Below are 17222 nucleotides of genomic sequence, written 5' to 3'. Positions count from 1 at the left end.
GAAACAGGATGTTGTTGTTCCGTTCTTCTCTTTACAAGGATGGACTTTGTTTCCCATCACACCTGTTGTTTTTCCGACCTTTATGACCTATGACCTAGTAAGACCTTTGAGGATTCAAACCCTGAGCAATTTTTTTGGAAAAAATTAGCTGAGTCAGGAGTGTCCAAAGTCCATTTTTTATTTTTTTATTATTTTAAACGTACTATTTAAAAAAAATAAAAAAATAAAAATAAAAAGCGCGGAATAAATGTAGATCTGAGGTTCATCTAAAGATGTATGGGAAGAAAGTAAAAAAAAAAAAATGTATGACTTATTTTTAACACTTTTATGAGAGTGACCCTTTTGGTTCCCCTAGAATTTTAGTGGGATGATTCTTTTTAAACTGTCATTGCTCAAAAAAATTATAATGAATTAAGATCAATGTTGTTATGAATTATTGACGTATTTAAGGCTCCAATTAATTCACATCAAATTTTACCCTTTAAATATTTTTTTGGGGAAAATATTGTATATTTTTTTCGTTTTTAAAATAAAAGCCAAAGTATTCTTTGACAAAAAGGGCATAAAGTAAACACAAAATGTTTTTAAAAATATAATAAAAAATTGTCATCGACGGTTAAGTGTAAAATTAATTATTGGTTTAAAAGTTTTACAAAAAATGTATGACTTATATTTAACACTTTTATGAGAGGGACCCTTTTTGGTCCCCAAGAATTTTAGTGGGATTTTTTTTTTTAAACTGTCATTGCTCAAAAAAATAATACTGAATCAAAATCAATGTTATGAATTACTGACATATTAAAGGCACCAATTACTTCACATCAAATATTACACTTGAAATATATTTTGGGGGTAAATATTGTATATATTTTTCAGTTTTTAACATAAAAAAACAAGTTTTCTTTGACAAAAAGGGCATAAAGTAAACACAATTTGTTTTTAAAAAAATAATAAAAAATTGTAAGTAGAATTAATTATTGGTTTAAAAGTTAAAAAAAAATGTATGACTTATTTTTAACACTTTTATTAGAGGGACCCTTTTGGGTCCCCAAGAATTATAGTGGGATTTTTTTTTTAAAAACTGTCATTGCTCAAAAAGTAATACTGAATCAAAATCAATGTTGTTATGAATTATTGACGTATTTAAGGCTCCAATTACTTCACATCAAATATTACACTTGAAATATATTTTGGGGGTAAATATTGTATATATTTTTACGTTTTTAACATAAAAAACAAAGTTTTCTTTGACAAAAAGGCTATAAAGTAAACACAACATTTTTTCAATAAAATAATAAAAAATTGTAAACAACGGATAAGTGTAAAATTAATTATTGGTTTAAAGTTAAAAAAAAAAAAAAGTATGACTATTTTTAACACTTTTATGAGAGGGACCCTTTTGGGTCCCCAAGAATTTTAGTGGGATTTTTTTTTAAACTGTCATTTCTCAAAAAATAATACTGAATCAAAATCAATGTTGTTATGAATTATTGACATATTTAAGGCTCCAATTGTTTCACATCAAATATTACACTTGAAATATATTTTGGGGGTAAATATTGTATATATTTTTTCCCGTTTTTAACATAAAAAACTAAGTTTTCTTTGACAAAAAGGCCATAAAGTAAACACAACATTTTTTCAAAAAAATAATAAAAAATTGTAATCGATAAGTGTAAAATTAATTATTGGTTTAAAAGTTCCACAAAAAAAAAGGATGATTTATTTTTAACACTTTTATGAGAGCGAGCGACCCTTTTGGGTCCCCAAGAATTTTAGTGGGATTTTTTTTTTTAAACTGTCATTGCAAAAAAGAATAACGAATCGAAATCAATATTGTTATGAATTATTGAAGTATGTAAGACTCCAATTACTTCACATCAAATATTACACTTGAAATATATTTTGGGGGTAAATATTGTATATATTTTTCAGTTTTTAACATAAAAAACTAAGTTTTCTTTGCCAAAAAGGGCATAAAGTAAACACAACATTTTTTCAAAAAAATAATAAAAAATTGTAATCGACGGATAAGTGTAAAATTAATTATTGGTTTAAAAGTTTTACAAAAAAATGTATGACTTATTTTTAACACTTTTATGAGAGGGACCCTTTTGGGTCCCCAATAATTTTAGTGGGATTTTCTCTTTAAACTGTCATTGCTCAAAAAATAATACTGAATCAAAATCAATGTTGTTATGAATTATTGACCTATTTAAGGCTCCAATTACTTCACATCAAGTATTACACTTGAAATTTATTTTGGGGGTAAATATTGTATATATTTTTCTGTTTTTAACATAAAAAACTAAGTTTTATTTGACAAAAAAGACATCAAGTAAACACAACATTTTTTTCTAAAAATGATAAAAAATTGTAATCGACGGATAAGTGTAAAACTAATTATTGGTTTAAAAGTAAAAAAAAATTAAAATGTATGATTTATTTTTAACACTTTTATGAGAGGGACCCTTTTGGGTCCCCAAGAATTTTAGTGGGATTTTCTTTTTAAACTGTCATTGATCAAAAAATAATAATGAATCAAAATCAATGTTGTTATTAATTATTGACCTATTTGAGGCTCCAATTACTTCACATCAAATTTTACACTTGAAACATTTTTTTGGGGAAAATATTGTATATTTTTTTCGTCTTTGAAATAGAAGCCAAAGTATTCTTTGACAAAAAGGGCATAAAGTAAACTCAACATTAAAACATAAATAAATAAAATATTGTAATTGATGTATATGTGTAAAATTAATTTGGTTACTTTTGGTTTAAAAGTAAATAAAAAATAATGTAGGACTTATTTTTAACGCTTTTATGAGTAGGACCTTTTCGGGTCCCCAATAATTTTAGTGGAATTTTCTCTTTAAACTGTCATTGATCAAAAAATAATAATGAATCAAAATAAATGTTGTTATTAATTATTGACCTATTTGAGGCTCCAATTTTTTTCACATCAAATTTTACACTTGAAATATATTTTTGGGGAAAATGTTGCATATTTTTTCTGTTTTTAACATAAAAACCAAAGTTTTCTTTGAAAAAAAGGGCATCAAGTAAATACAGTATATGACTCAGTTTTAACACATTTTTGATTGAGACCCTTTTGAGGGGAGCCCTAAAGGGTTATATATATATATATATATATATCTATATATATATATATATATATATATATATATATATATATATATATATATAGATATATATATATATATATATACATATGTATATGTATATATATATATATATGTATATATATATATAGTATTGGTTTGGAAAGTGCAAAATATGAAAATGGCCCCTGCATGCTTGGATTTTAGAGTAATGACCCTCATGTAAAAAGTTTGGACACCCCTGAGCTAAGTGTTAGCTTTTAAACGCTGCAAAATTTGTTCTTTTGTTTTGTCAAATGTTTATGGTTTAAAATGTCTCCTCTTTTCATCAGATCGGTTCAGTTGAGCTTCAAGGTGATGTTCTTCCGGTTATGTGTTTATTGATGCGGAGCAGTTACCATAGCAATAGAGACCGCAGTCGTAAAAGGTTAACTGTTGCATTAACCTTTAAAAAGCGCCCGACCTCCAGTCCAAGGCGAGCGTGGCGGCGTCTCCGTTGCCACGGTAACTGCTATGCGACGCTTGTATCAATATGCACATGCTCGACATCCACGTCACCGGAAGAACGTCAGCTCAGAGCTCAACAGTTTATGAAAGACAGACGACAGTTCAAACCGTCAGTGTAGAGCTGCTGGATATCGCTTTCCCATCGACAACCATCCACACCAAACTTCTTCCACTTGGGCGCACACACGGAATGAAGATTTTTCATTTTTAGAACCATTAGAGCGCCCATCAATTTAGGTGAATATTAAAGGCCCCGGGGACCCAAACGGGTCTTAGTCACTAAATTGTTAAAAATAATATATATATGTATAAAATCTACAGATAAACTTCAGTTCTATCCGTTGTCATGAAGTTGTATTTTTTTTTTGTCTTATGACCTTTTTTTCCCCAAAAAAACCCTGTTTTTTAATGGAAAAACACAAAATGTGCAATATTTTCCCGTTTTGCTTTCAATTCATTATTATTTTTTTTGTTTGTTTTGTTTTGTTTTATGCCCATTTTTCTACCAAAAAAAATGTTTTTTTGGTAAAAACACAAAATATGCAATATTTTCCAACGATTCATTATTATTTTTTGAACAATGACAGTTTAAAAAAAAAATCACACTCAAGGTCCCAGTGACCCAAAGGGGTCTTTGTCCATAAATTGTTAAACATAAGTTGTATATTAATATTTATTTTTACTTCCAACACTTAAAGATCTACAAATAAACTTCAGGTCTCTTCCTTGACATTAAGTTTTAAAATGTTGTTCTTTTATGCCCTTTCCCCCCCAAAAAAAACCCTGTTTTTATGGCAAAAACACAAAATATGCAATATGTTCCCATGATTCATTATTATTATTTTTGTTTGTTTTGTTTTGTTTTATGCCCATTTTTCTACCAAAAAAAATGTTTTTTTTGGTAAAAACACAAAATATGCAATATTTTTCAATGATTCATTATTATTTTTTGAACAATGACAGTTTAAAAAAAAAAAACACACTAAAGGTCCCAGTGACCCAAAAGGGTCTTTGTCCATAAATTGTTAAACATAAGTTGTATATTAATATTTATTTTTACTTCCAACACTTAAAGATCTACAAATAAACTTCAGGTCTATTCCTTGACATTAAGTTTTAAAATGTTGTTGTTTTATGCCCCCCCCCCCCCCCCCCCCAAAAAAACCCTGTTTTTATGGCAAAAACACAAAATATGCAATATGTTCCCATGATTCATTATTATTTTTTGACCAATGACAGTTTGAAAAAAAAAAAAACACACACTAAAGGTCCGAAGGACCCAAAAGGGTCTTAGTCATTAAATTGTTAAACATAAGTTGTATATTAATATTTATTTTTACTTCCAACAGTTGAATTTCTATAGATAAACTTCAGGTATATTCCTTGACATTTTTGTTTGTTGTAAGCCCTTTTTCCCCCAAAACAAAAATTTTTTTTAATGGCAAAAACACAAAATATACAATATTTTCTCGTGATTCATTATTATTTTTTGAACAATGACAGTTTAAAAAAAACACACTAAAGGTCCCAGTTACCCAAAGGGGTTTTTGTCATTAAATTGTTAAACATAAGTCGTATATTAATATTTTCTTTTACTTCCAACACTCAAAGATCTACGGATAAACTTCAGGTCTATTTGTTGTCATGAAGTTAAAAAATGTTTTTGTTTGTTTTATGCCCCCTCAAAAAAAACCTGTATTTATGGTAAAAACACAAAATATGCAATACTCTCCCTTGATTCATTATTATTTTTTGAACAATGATAGTTTAAAAAAAATAAAAAATCACACTCAAGGTCCCAGTGACCCAAAGGGGTCTTTGTCCATAAATTGTTAAACATAAGTTGTATATTAATATTTATTTTTACTTCCAACACTAAAAGATCTATAGATAAACTTCAGGTCTATTCCTTGACATTAAGTTTTAATATTTTGTTGTTTTATGCCGTTTTCTCCCCTAAAAAAAACCCTGTTTTTATGGCAAAAACACAGAAAATACAATACTTTCCCGTTATTCATTATTATTTTTTGAACAATGACAGTTTAAAAAAAAAAATCACACTAAAAGTCCCAGTGACCCAAAAGGGTCAGAGTCATTAAATTGTTAAACAAAAGTTGTATATTAATATTTATTTTTACTTCCAACACTCAAAGATCTACAGATAAACTTCAGGTCTATTTGTTGTCATGAAGTTAAAAAATGTTTTTGTTTGTTTTATGCCCTTTCCCCCCCAAAAAAAACCCTGTATTTATGGTAAAAACACAAAATATGCAATACTTTCCCGTGATTCATTATTATTTTTTGAACAATGACAGTTTAAAAAAAACAAAACAATCACACTCAAGGTCCCAGTGACCTAAAGGGGTCTTTGTCCATAAATTGTTAAACATAAGTTAAATAATATTTATTTTTACTTCCAACACTTAAAGATCTACAGATAAACTTCAGGTCTATTCCTTGACATTAAATTTTAAAATGTTGTTGTTTTATGCCCCCTCCCCACCCCCCAAAAACCCTGTTTTTATGGCAAAAACACAAAAATATAGAATATTTTCTCGTGATTCATTATTATTATTTGAACAATGACAGTTTTAAAATAAAAACACACTAAAGGTCCCAGTGACCCAAAGGGGTTTTTGTCGTTAAATTGTTAAACATAAGTCATATATTTATATATTTTTTTACTTTACTTCCAACACTCAAAGATCTACAGATAAACTTCAGGTCTATTCATTGTCATGAAGTCATGTTTTATGCCCCCCACCCCCACTTAAAAAAAACCCTGTTTTTATGGCAAAAATACAAAAAATGCAATATGTTCCCATGATTCATTATTATTTTTTGAACAATGACAGTAAAAAAAAAAATCACACTAAAGGTCCCAGTGACCCAAAAGGGTCCTAGTCATTAAATTGTTAAACATAAGTCGTATATAATTTTTTTTTTTTTACTTCCAACATTTAAATATCTATAGATTAACTTCAGGTCTATTTGTTGACATTAAATTAATTCTTTCTTTTTTTTAAGCCCATTTATAAAAGTGTTGAGAATAAGTCATACATCAATATATATTATTTTTGCTTACAACTTCAGAAATATCTGTCGATTAGAAGTTTTTAATATTTTTTTTAATAATGACCTTTTTTGAAGTAAAAAAAAAAAAGTGTTATTAGTATCAATATTACAACATTGTGTTGTTACTTTTCACCTGTTTGCTCCTTTATTACAGTTTTTAATTTTTGTTATATTTAAAAAAAAAAAAAACGGGCTTTGGACACCGCTGCAGTAGGGATGGCTTACTATTTGCTACTTTTTTTAGGTACAGAATGAGTTCAATCGGAACTTTGGGGTACGGATTCGAATAAGATCAAACGGTGCCATATTTCCTCGTCTCTATTACACGCGACTCAAACACTTGGCGGGAAAACAGTCGTATTCGTAGCGCACTGTCGCTCAGTAATCTTTCGTGCCAGCAAAGCAAGCATGCCTGCTAGAAAGCACGCAAAAGTGAGGCACCACTTTTCAAAATAAGCTAGCTTTATTGGATATGCCATACGCATGCTACTGATTAGCATTAGCGATTTTACATGGCGATTTCAACGCCTCCAAATGTGCTAATGAAAACTACAACAAAGAAGCAGGTTACAATCAAACCGCTGGTGTGTATTAGGTACAACACTTACAGTATAAACACTTTGTGGGAGTCAACGAAAGACAAGACGTGCACAGTCAACTTAATGGCAAAGACTATCAAGACTACTAGATTTGTTCATGTATTAATTTATCACATGACCACACACAAAAGCACATGTGATGTCCCGCCTTCACGGCACTTCCTGGTTGTAACCCGGAGGGGGCGGAGCCATGTGTGTCTATAAGGACGGGCCCTGTTGGGGGAAACCTCTTCATGAGGCAGAGCTGAGCCGCGGCTGCACAGATGACTCGCGTACTTTGTTGCACTTCACACTACTTGATTCTACTTCATCCTACGTGATTGTACTTCGTCCTACTTGATTGCACGGACCCTGTGTTGTGGATTTATTTCATCAGCAACAACTCTGAAGACCACTTCCTTGCAAACGTCAACAAGGATGTTTCCTCTGACGGTCACTTTGCGCCACATCTTTTCCACCTCCTTTATGCTCTGCAGTGCTGCAGTGATGGTGAGTCCACAGTGCGGCACGGGGGCCATTTGAGGCCCGCAGCTATTTTTTTTGACGGCCCGCGGCACATTAAAAAAATACTACTTAGAAGAAAAAAATATATAAAACAGTGGAATAAAAGAGCAAGCAGGTGAAATGTAAGGAGGAAAAGTTGCAATGTTGACTATAATATCACAAAGCTGCCATGCGGGCTGTTTTTGTTCAAAAAGATCTTAAAGCAAAGACAAAAAACATAGAAAAATAATAAAATATTGTAATCTACGGATTGATCTAAAATTGATGAGGAGATTTGTGGGTTGAATGTAAAAACAAAAATAAATGCATGACCCTTTTTTTAAACTTCTATGAGTGGGACCCTTTTGGGTCCCCGAGAATTTTAGTGGGATAAAAAAAATAAAAGATCAATTCTCAAAAAATAATAAAAAATCAAAATCAATGTCATGAATTATTGACATATTCAAGGCTCCGATTACTTCACACCAAATATTCCACTTTGAAATATTTGTTGGGGAAAATATAGCATATTTTGTGTTTTTGCCATGAAAAAAAGGTTAGAAAACCAAAACAAAAATGAAATACAAATACTAGGTCTGAAATTGAGCTAGAGATTTAAGCGTTGAAAGTAAAAAAAATAAAAAATAAAAATATATGACTTATTTTTAACACTTTAATGAGTGGGACCCTTTTGGTTCCGCACTAATTTTAGTGGGATTTTTTTTTCTTGGAAAATAATATTTAAAATGAATATATATGCATACAAACATAAAGCACATTAAAAAAACATGACTTATAATCGACACTTTTAAGAGTAGGACCCTTTTGGATCCCCGAGAATTTTAGTGGGATTTTTTTTAAACTGTCATTGCTCAAAAAAAATAATGAATCAAAATTAATTATTATTGACTTAGTGAATGCCCCAATTACTTCACTTCAAATATTCCGCTTTGACATTTTTTTTGTGGGAAAATATTGCATATTTTGTGTTTTTGACATAAAAAAAAGTTTTATTTGACAAAAAAAGTTTATAAAAAAGGGACAAAAAAATAAATGTAATTGTGATTAAAATATTTCTATCAACAAATAGGTCTGAAGTTGATCTAGGGATTTAAGTATTGAAAGTAAAAACATACAAAATTATATAAGACCTGTTTTTAACACTTTTATGATTGGGACCCTTTTGGATCCCCAAGGATCTTAGTGGGATTTTGTTTTGAAAATGTCACAAAAAATGACAATCTATGCATAAAAAAAATTAAGTATATAAAAAAAACTTGAAAAATAATAAACATTTATAAACAACACTTTTAAGAGTAGGACCCTTTGGATCCCCAAGAATTTTAGTGGGATTTTTTAAAAACTGTCATTGCTAAAAAAAAAAAAAAAGAGAAAAAGAATCAAAATCAATTAGTATTGACTTAGTGAATGCCTCAATTACTTCACTTCAAATATTCCACTTTTACATTTTTTCTGTGGGAAAATTTTGCATATTTTGTGTTTTTGCCATAAAAAAAAGTTTTATTTGACAAAAAAAAGGTTATAAAAAGAAGAAAAACAAATAAATGAAATAATAATTAAAATATGTCTATCAACAAATAGGTCAGAAGTTGATCTAGGAATTTAAGTGTTGAAAATGAAAACGTAAAAAAATTATATAAGACCTATTTTTTAACACTTTTATGAGTGGGACCCTTTTGGATCCGCAATAATTTTAGTGGGATTTTTATTTTATTTTAAATGTCACAACAAATGACAATCTATGAATAAAAAAATTAAGTATATTAAAAAAACATGAACAATAATCAACATTTATAAACAACACTTTTAAGAGTAGGACCCTTTGGAGCCCCAAGAATTTGTGAGATTTTTTTTAAACTGTCATTGCTCAAAAAAAAAATTACAAAAATAAAAATCTATTATTATTGACTTAGCAAAGACCACAATTACTTCACTTCAAACATTCCACTTTCACATTTTTTTTAGGGAAAATGTTGCATATTTTTTGTTTTTGCCATAAAAAAAGTTTTATTTGACAAAAAAAAGGTTATAAAAAGAAGACAAACAAATAAAATAAATAATAATTAAAATATTTCTATCAACAAATAGGTCAAAAGTTGATCTAGGAATTTAAGTGTTTAAAGTAAAAACATTTAAAAAAAAAAAAAAGCAAGACCTATTTTTTAACACTTTTATGAGTGGGACCCTTTTGGATCCCCAATCATTTTAGTGTGATTTTTTTTTTTTTAATGTCACAACGAATGACAATCTATGCATAAAAACATTAAGTATATTAAAAAAACATGAACAATAATCAACATTTATAAACAACATTTTTATGAGTAGGACCCTTTGGAGCCCCAAGAATTTGTGAGATTTTTTTAAAACTGTCATTGCTAAAAAAAAATAAAAATAAAATAAAAATCCATTATTATTGACTTAGCAAAGACCACAATTACTTCACTTCAAACATTCCACTTTGACATTTTTTTGAGGGAAAATGTTGCATATTTTCTGTTTTAGCCATAAAAAAGTTTATTTGACAAAAAAAGGTTATAAAAAAAAGACAAAAAAATAAATGAAATAATAATTAAAATATTTCTATCAACAAATAGGTCCGAAGTTGATCTAGGGATTTAAGCCTTGAAAGTAAAAACATAAAAAATAATGTAAAACCTTTTTTTTTAAAAAACATTTTTATGAGTGGGACCCTTTTGGATCCCCAAGAATTTTAGTGGGATTTTGTTTTGAAAATGTCACAAAAAATGACAATATTTGCATTAAAAAATATATATATATAAGAAAAACATTTTCAAAAACCCAAAAGACTTACAATCAACACTTTTAAGAGTAGGACCCTTTGGATCTTCAATAATTTTAGTGGAATTTTAAAAAAAGTGTCATTGCTAAAAAAAAATTATGAATCAAAATCAATTATTATTGACTTAGTGAATGCCCCAATTACTTCACTTCAAATATTCCACTTTGACATTAAATATTATAATATATTATAATTAAAATATTTCTATTAACAAATAGGTCAGAAGTTGATCTAAGGATTTAAGCCTTGAAACTAAATACATAAAAAATTATGTAAGACCTATTTTTAACACTTTTATGAGTGGGACCCTTTTGGATCCCCAATCATTTTAATGGGACTTTGTTTTGAAAATGTCGCTAAAAATCTATGCATAAAAAGAATAAATCAAATTTAAAAAGCTTATAATCGACAGATAGCTCTGAAGTTGATCCAGAGATTACGTGTTGAGAGTAAAAAAAAAAAAGTATGATTATTTTTAACATTTTTATAAATTGGACCCTTTCGGATCCCCAAGTATTTTAGTTTGATTCTGTTTTACATAAATAAAGCATATTAAATATATATAATCACCAGATAGCTCTGAAGTTGATATAAAAATTAAGTGTTGAGAGTTAAAAACAACGACAACTTATTTGTAACATTTTTATTAGTGTGCGACCCTTTTGGATCATTGCTAAAAAAAAATAAAAAATCAATGTTGTTATGAATTATTGCCATATTTAAGGCTCCAATTACTTCACATCAAATATTCCACTTTTAATTTTTGTGGGGGAAATATTTAATATTTTGTGTTTTTGTCATAAAAAAGTTTTCTTTGACAAATAGGTTCTAAAACGAACCAAAACATGAACTAATGATTACAACATTTATGTCGACGAATAGGTCTGAAGTGGATCTAGAGATTTAAGCGTTGAGAATAAAAGTTTTTTAAATAATATGACTTATTTTGAACACTTTGATGAGTGGAACCCTTTTGGATCCAAAATAATTTTAGTGGGATTTAAAAAAAACAACTGTCATTGCTTAAAAAATAATAATGAATCACAATCAATGTTGTTATGAATTATTGACATACTCCAGGTTCTAATTACTTCACATCAATTATTATACACACATTGAACACACGCACATTAAAAAAACATGAAAAAAATAATACAAACTTATAATCAACAGATTGATCTGAAGTTGATTTAGGGATTTAAGTGTTGAAAGTAAAAGAAAAAGAAATACAAATTTTTACTTATTTTTAATACTTTTATGAGGAGGACCCTTTTGGATCCCCAAAAATTTTAATGTGTTTAAAAAAATCAAAAAAAAAAACAGTCATTGCTCAACAAATAATAATAAATTAAAATTAATGTTATTATGAATTATTGACATATTTAAGGCTCTAATGACTTCACATCAAATATCACACTTTGGACATTTTTGGGGTGAAATATTGCATATTTTGTGTTTTTGCAAAACAAACCTGATTTTGACAAAAAGGCATTCACATTAATGTGTTTTGAAATGCAACTTAAAAGAAATGTAATGCCCATGTCTTACTGTGGTTATTATACTTGCTCAAAAGCATACATTTGTCCGTACAGATACAATTGTGAGCGTTTGACAAGGATAATGTTGTAAAGTTTACAAAAACTGTGGCCAAAATAAGCACTAATGTAATCAGAGTACATCATAATATTAATGCAAGCAACCCTTTCAAACGGAATAAACATATTTTCATTACTGTAGTAATGTTACCATTGTAACTGCAAGGTCAGTAGCTTAATGATCCCAAATAGGTAAAGAAACATAACAACAAAATAGACTTTCAATTTCTGTGCACTTCAATAAATATTAAACGTTGAAGTGCACTTTTTCCCATAATTGGAAAAACTGGTGGTTTGGTTTGTTGTCTTTTTTTTGTTGCCAATTGCAATTGTATGACATTTTGATCCAGATAAACAGTTGCCAAACTATTTTTAACCAAGCTCCACCTCAGAAAACACTTGGCTCTCCAAGTGCCATTATAATGAGCAACATTAAAATGCAGTAGAGTAGTAGGCCTAAGTAGTCATTAAAAACCGAGCAGAGGTTTTGTTCAACAAGTATATCTAATAATTTTGGGCACCGTAACGTTACACCCAGTTTGAACAGTAACACTGTGTTTTAATGCAGGATTTTAAAACACTGTACTTAATTAATAAATCAAATAAAATCTATTATATTTAATTAAGTGATTATTTGATGTACTACTGGATGGAGCCCGCGTACCACTAAAGGTACACGTAGCAGATGTTGGGAATCCTTGCTCTAGACATCGTATTTGATGTTTTTTAATCCTTTTCAAGGCCTTTACTTATGCAAAATCCATTTAATTACTTTTAATGACCTTTGGAAACATTGGCATGAAAAAACTACTTTATATATTGACAGACAACTAAATTATATATATATATACATATATATATATATATATATATATATATATATATATATATATATATATATATATATATATATATATATATATATATATATATATATATATATATATATATATACATATATATATATATATATATATATATGTGTGTATATATATATATATATATATATATATATATATATATATATATATATATATATATATATATATATATATATATATATATATATATATATATATGTGTGTATATAGGTGTGTATATATATATACATGTATGATTCTTGTTACATAAGTGTGTGTGTAAATATATATATGTATATATGTATCAAAAATCATGCTTTGATTTTTCAGTGTGTGGCCCTCAGTGGCAAAAGTTTGGACACCCCTGACATACACACTCATCACACACACACGCAACGCACACTTATCATACACACTTATCATACACACGCACACACACGTAATACACTCTCATCATACACACGCATCATACACACACATAGAACACACTAATCATACACACTCATCTTACACACATACGCAATACACGCTCATCATACACACACATCATACACCCTCATCATACACACTCATCATACACACACATCATACACACTCATCATACACACTCAACATACATACTCATCATACACTCACAAATAATACACACACATCATACAAACTCATTATACACACTCATCATACACACACAAATACACACACATCATACACACTCATCATACACACTCACCATACACACTCATCATACAAACTCATCATAAACACACATCATACACAAACATCATACACACTCATCATACACACTCATCATACACACTCACCATAAACACACATCATACACACTCATCATAAACACACATCATACACAAACATCATACACACTCATCATACACACTCATCATACACACTCACCATGAACACACATCATACACACACATCATACACACACATCATAAACACTCATCATACACACTCATCATACACACTCACCATAAACACACATCATACACACACATCATACACACTCATCATACACACTCATCATAAACACACATCATACACACTCATCATACACCCTCATCATACACACACATCATACACCCTCATCATACACACACATCATACACCCTCATCATACACACTCATCATAAACACACATCATACACACTCATCATACACCCTCATCATACACACACATCATGCACCCTCATCATACACACACATCATACACCCTCATCATACACACTCATAATACACACTCATCATACACACTCACCATAAACACACATCATACACACTCATCATAAACACACATCATACACACTCATCATACACACTCATAATACACACTCATCATACACACTCATCATACACACTCACCATAAACACACATCATAAACACACATCATACACACTCATCATACACACTCATCATACACACACATCATACACCCTCATCATACACACTCATCATACAGACTCATAATACACACTCACCATACACACTCACCATACACACACATCATACACACTCACCATGAACACACATCATACACACTCATCATGAACACACATCATACACACACATCATACACACTCATCATACACACTCACCATAAACACATATCATACACACACATCATACACACTCATCATACACACTCATCATAAACACACATCATACACACACATCATACACACTCATCATACACACTCATCATAAACACACATCATACACACACATCATACACACTCATCATACACACTCACCATAAACACACATCATACACACTCATCATACACACTCATCATAAACACACATCATACACACACATCATACACACTCATCATACACTCTCATCATAAACACACATCATACACACTCATCATACACCCTCATCATACACACACATCATACACACACATCATACACCCTCATCATACACACTCATCATACACACTCACCAAAAACACACATCATACACACTCATCATAAACACACATCATACACACTCATCATACACACTCATCATACACACTCACCATAAACACACATCATACAAACACATCATCATAAACACACTCATCATAAACACACATCATACACACTCATCATACACACTCATCATAAACACACATCATACACACTCATCATACACCTTCATCATACACTCTCATCATACACACACATCATAAACACACATCATACACCCTCATCACACACACACATCATACACCCTCATCATACACACTCATCATACACACTCATCATACACACTCACCAATCATACACACTCATCATAAACACACATCATACACACTCATCATAAACACACATCATACACACTCATCATACACACACATCATACACCCTCATCATACACACTCATCATACACACTCATCATACACACTCACCAATCATACACACTCATCATAAACACACATCATACACACTCATCATACACACTCATCATAAACACACATCATCCACACTCATCATAAACACATATCATACACACACATCATACACACTCATCATACACACTCACCATAAACACACATCATACACACACATCATACACACTCATCATACACACTCACCATACACACACATCATACACACTCATCATAAACACACATCATACACCCTCATCATACACACACATCATACACACTCATCATAAACACACATCATACACCCTCATCATACACACACATCATACACACTCATCATACACACTCATCATACACACACATCATACACACTCACCATAAACACACATCATACACACTCATCATACACACTCATCATAAACACACATCATACACACATCATAAACACACATCATACACACACATCATACACACTCATCATACACACTCACCATGAACACACATCATACACACACATCATACACACTCATCATACACACTCACCATACACACACATCATACACACTCACCATAAACACACATCATACACCCTCATCATACACACACATCATACACACTCATCATACACACTCATCATACACACTCATCATACACACTCACCATAAACACACATCATACACCCTCATCATACACACACATCATACACACTCACCATAAACACACATCATACACCCTCATACACTCATCATACACACTCATCATACACACTCATCATACACACTCACCATAAACACACATCATACACACTCACCATACACACTCATCATAAACACACATCATACACACACATCATACACCCTCATCATACACACATCATACACACTCATCATACACACTCATCATACACACTCATCATACACACTCACCATAAACACACATCATACACACTCACCATACACACTCATCATAAACACACATCATACACACACATCATACAACCTCATCATACACACTCATCATACAGACTCATAATACACACTCACCATACACACTCATCATACACCCTCATCATACACACTCACCATAAACACACATCATACACACTCATCATGAACACACATCATACACACACACATCATACACACTCATCATACACACTCACCATAAACACACATCGTACACACACATCATACACACTCATCATACACCCTCATCATAAACACACATCATACACACACATCATACACACTCATCATACACACTCATCATAAACACACATCATACACACACATCATACACACTCATCATACACACTCACCATAAACACACATCATACACACTCATCATACACACTCATCATGAACACACATCATACACACTCATCATACACCCTCATCATACACACACATCATACACACACATCTTACACACTCATCATACACACACATCATACACACACATCATACACCCTCATCATACACACACATCATACACACATCATACACCCTCATCATACACTCTCATCATACACACTCACCACAAACACACATCATACACACTCATCATAAACACACATCATACACACTCATCATACACACTCATCATACACACTCACCATAAACACACATCATACAAACACATCATCATAAACACACTCATCATAAACACACATCATACACACTCATCATACACACTCATCATAAACACACATCATACACACTCATCATACACCTTCATCATACACACTCATCATACACACACATCA

At 30.6% G+C, this 17222-nt stretch overlaps 2 protein-coding genes across 3 annotated transcripts in view; one reads left to right on the top strand and one right to left on the bottom strand.

The window, feature by feature from the left end:
- Positions 1–17222, bottom strand: part of zgc:64051 (leukocyte surface antigen CD53) — a 171342-nt gene that overhangs the window by 41044 nt on the left and 113076 nt on the right. The window lies entirely within an intron of this gene.
- Positions 1–17222, top strand: part of LOC133632757 (CCN family member 1-like) — a 42632-nt gene that overhangs the window by 2454 nt on the left and 22956 nt on the right. The window contains exon 2 of one of the 2 annotated variants that reach the window (XM_062025408.1): positions 7680–7792. In XM_062025408.1, coding sequence (XP_061881392.1) covers positions 7721–7792 — 72 coding nt within the window. In that variant the 5' untranslated portion in view covers positions 7680–7720. Of the gene's footprint in view, positions 1–7551; positions 7793–17222 lie in introns of those variants that run through there. The other variant, XM_062025407.1, reaches the window with a different exon arrangement.

Source organism: Entelurus aequoreus, linkage group LG17, assembly GCF_033978785.1.
Source record: "Entelurus aequoreus isolate RoL-2023_Sb linkage group LG17, RoL_Eaeq_v1.1, whole genome shotgun sequence".
NCBI classification, from domain to species: domain Eukaryota; kingdom Metazoa; phylum Chordata; class Actinopteri; order Syngnathiformes; family Syngnathidae; genus Entelurus; species Entelurus aequoreus.
Note: the sequence above shows the minus strand (reverse complement) of the source record. Positions and strands in the feature narration are given on the sequence as shown.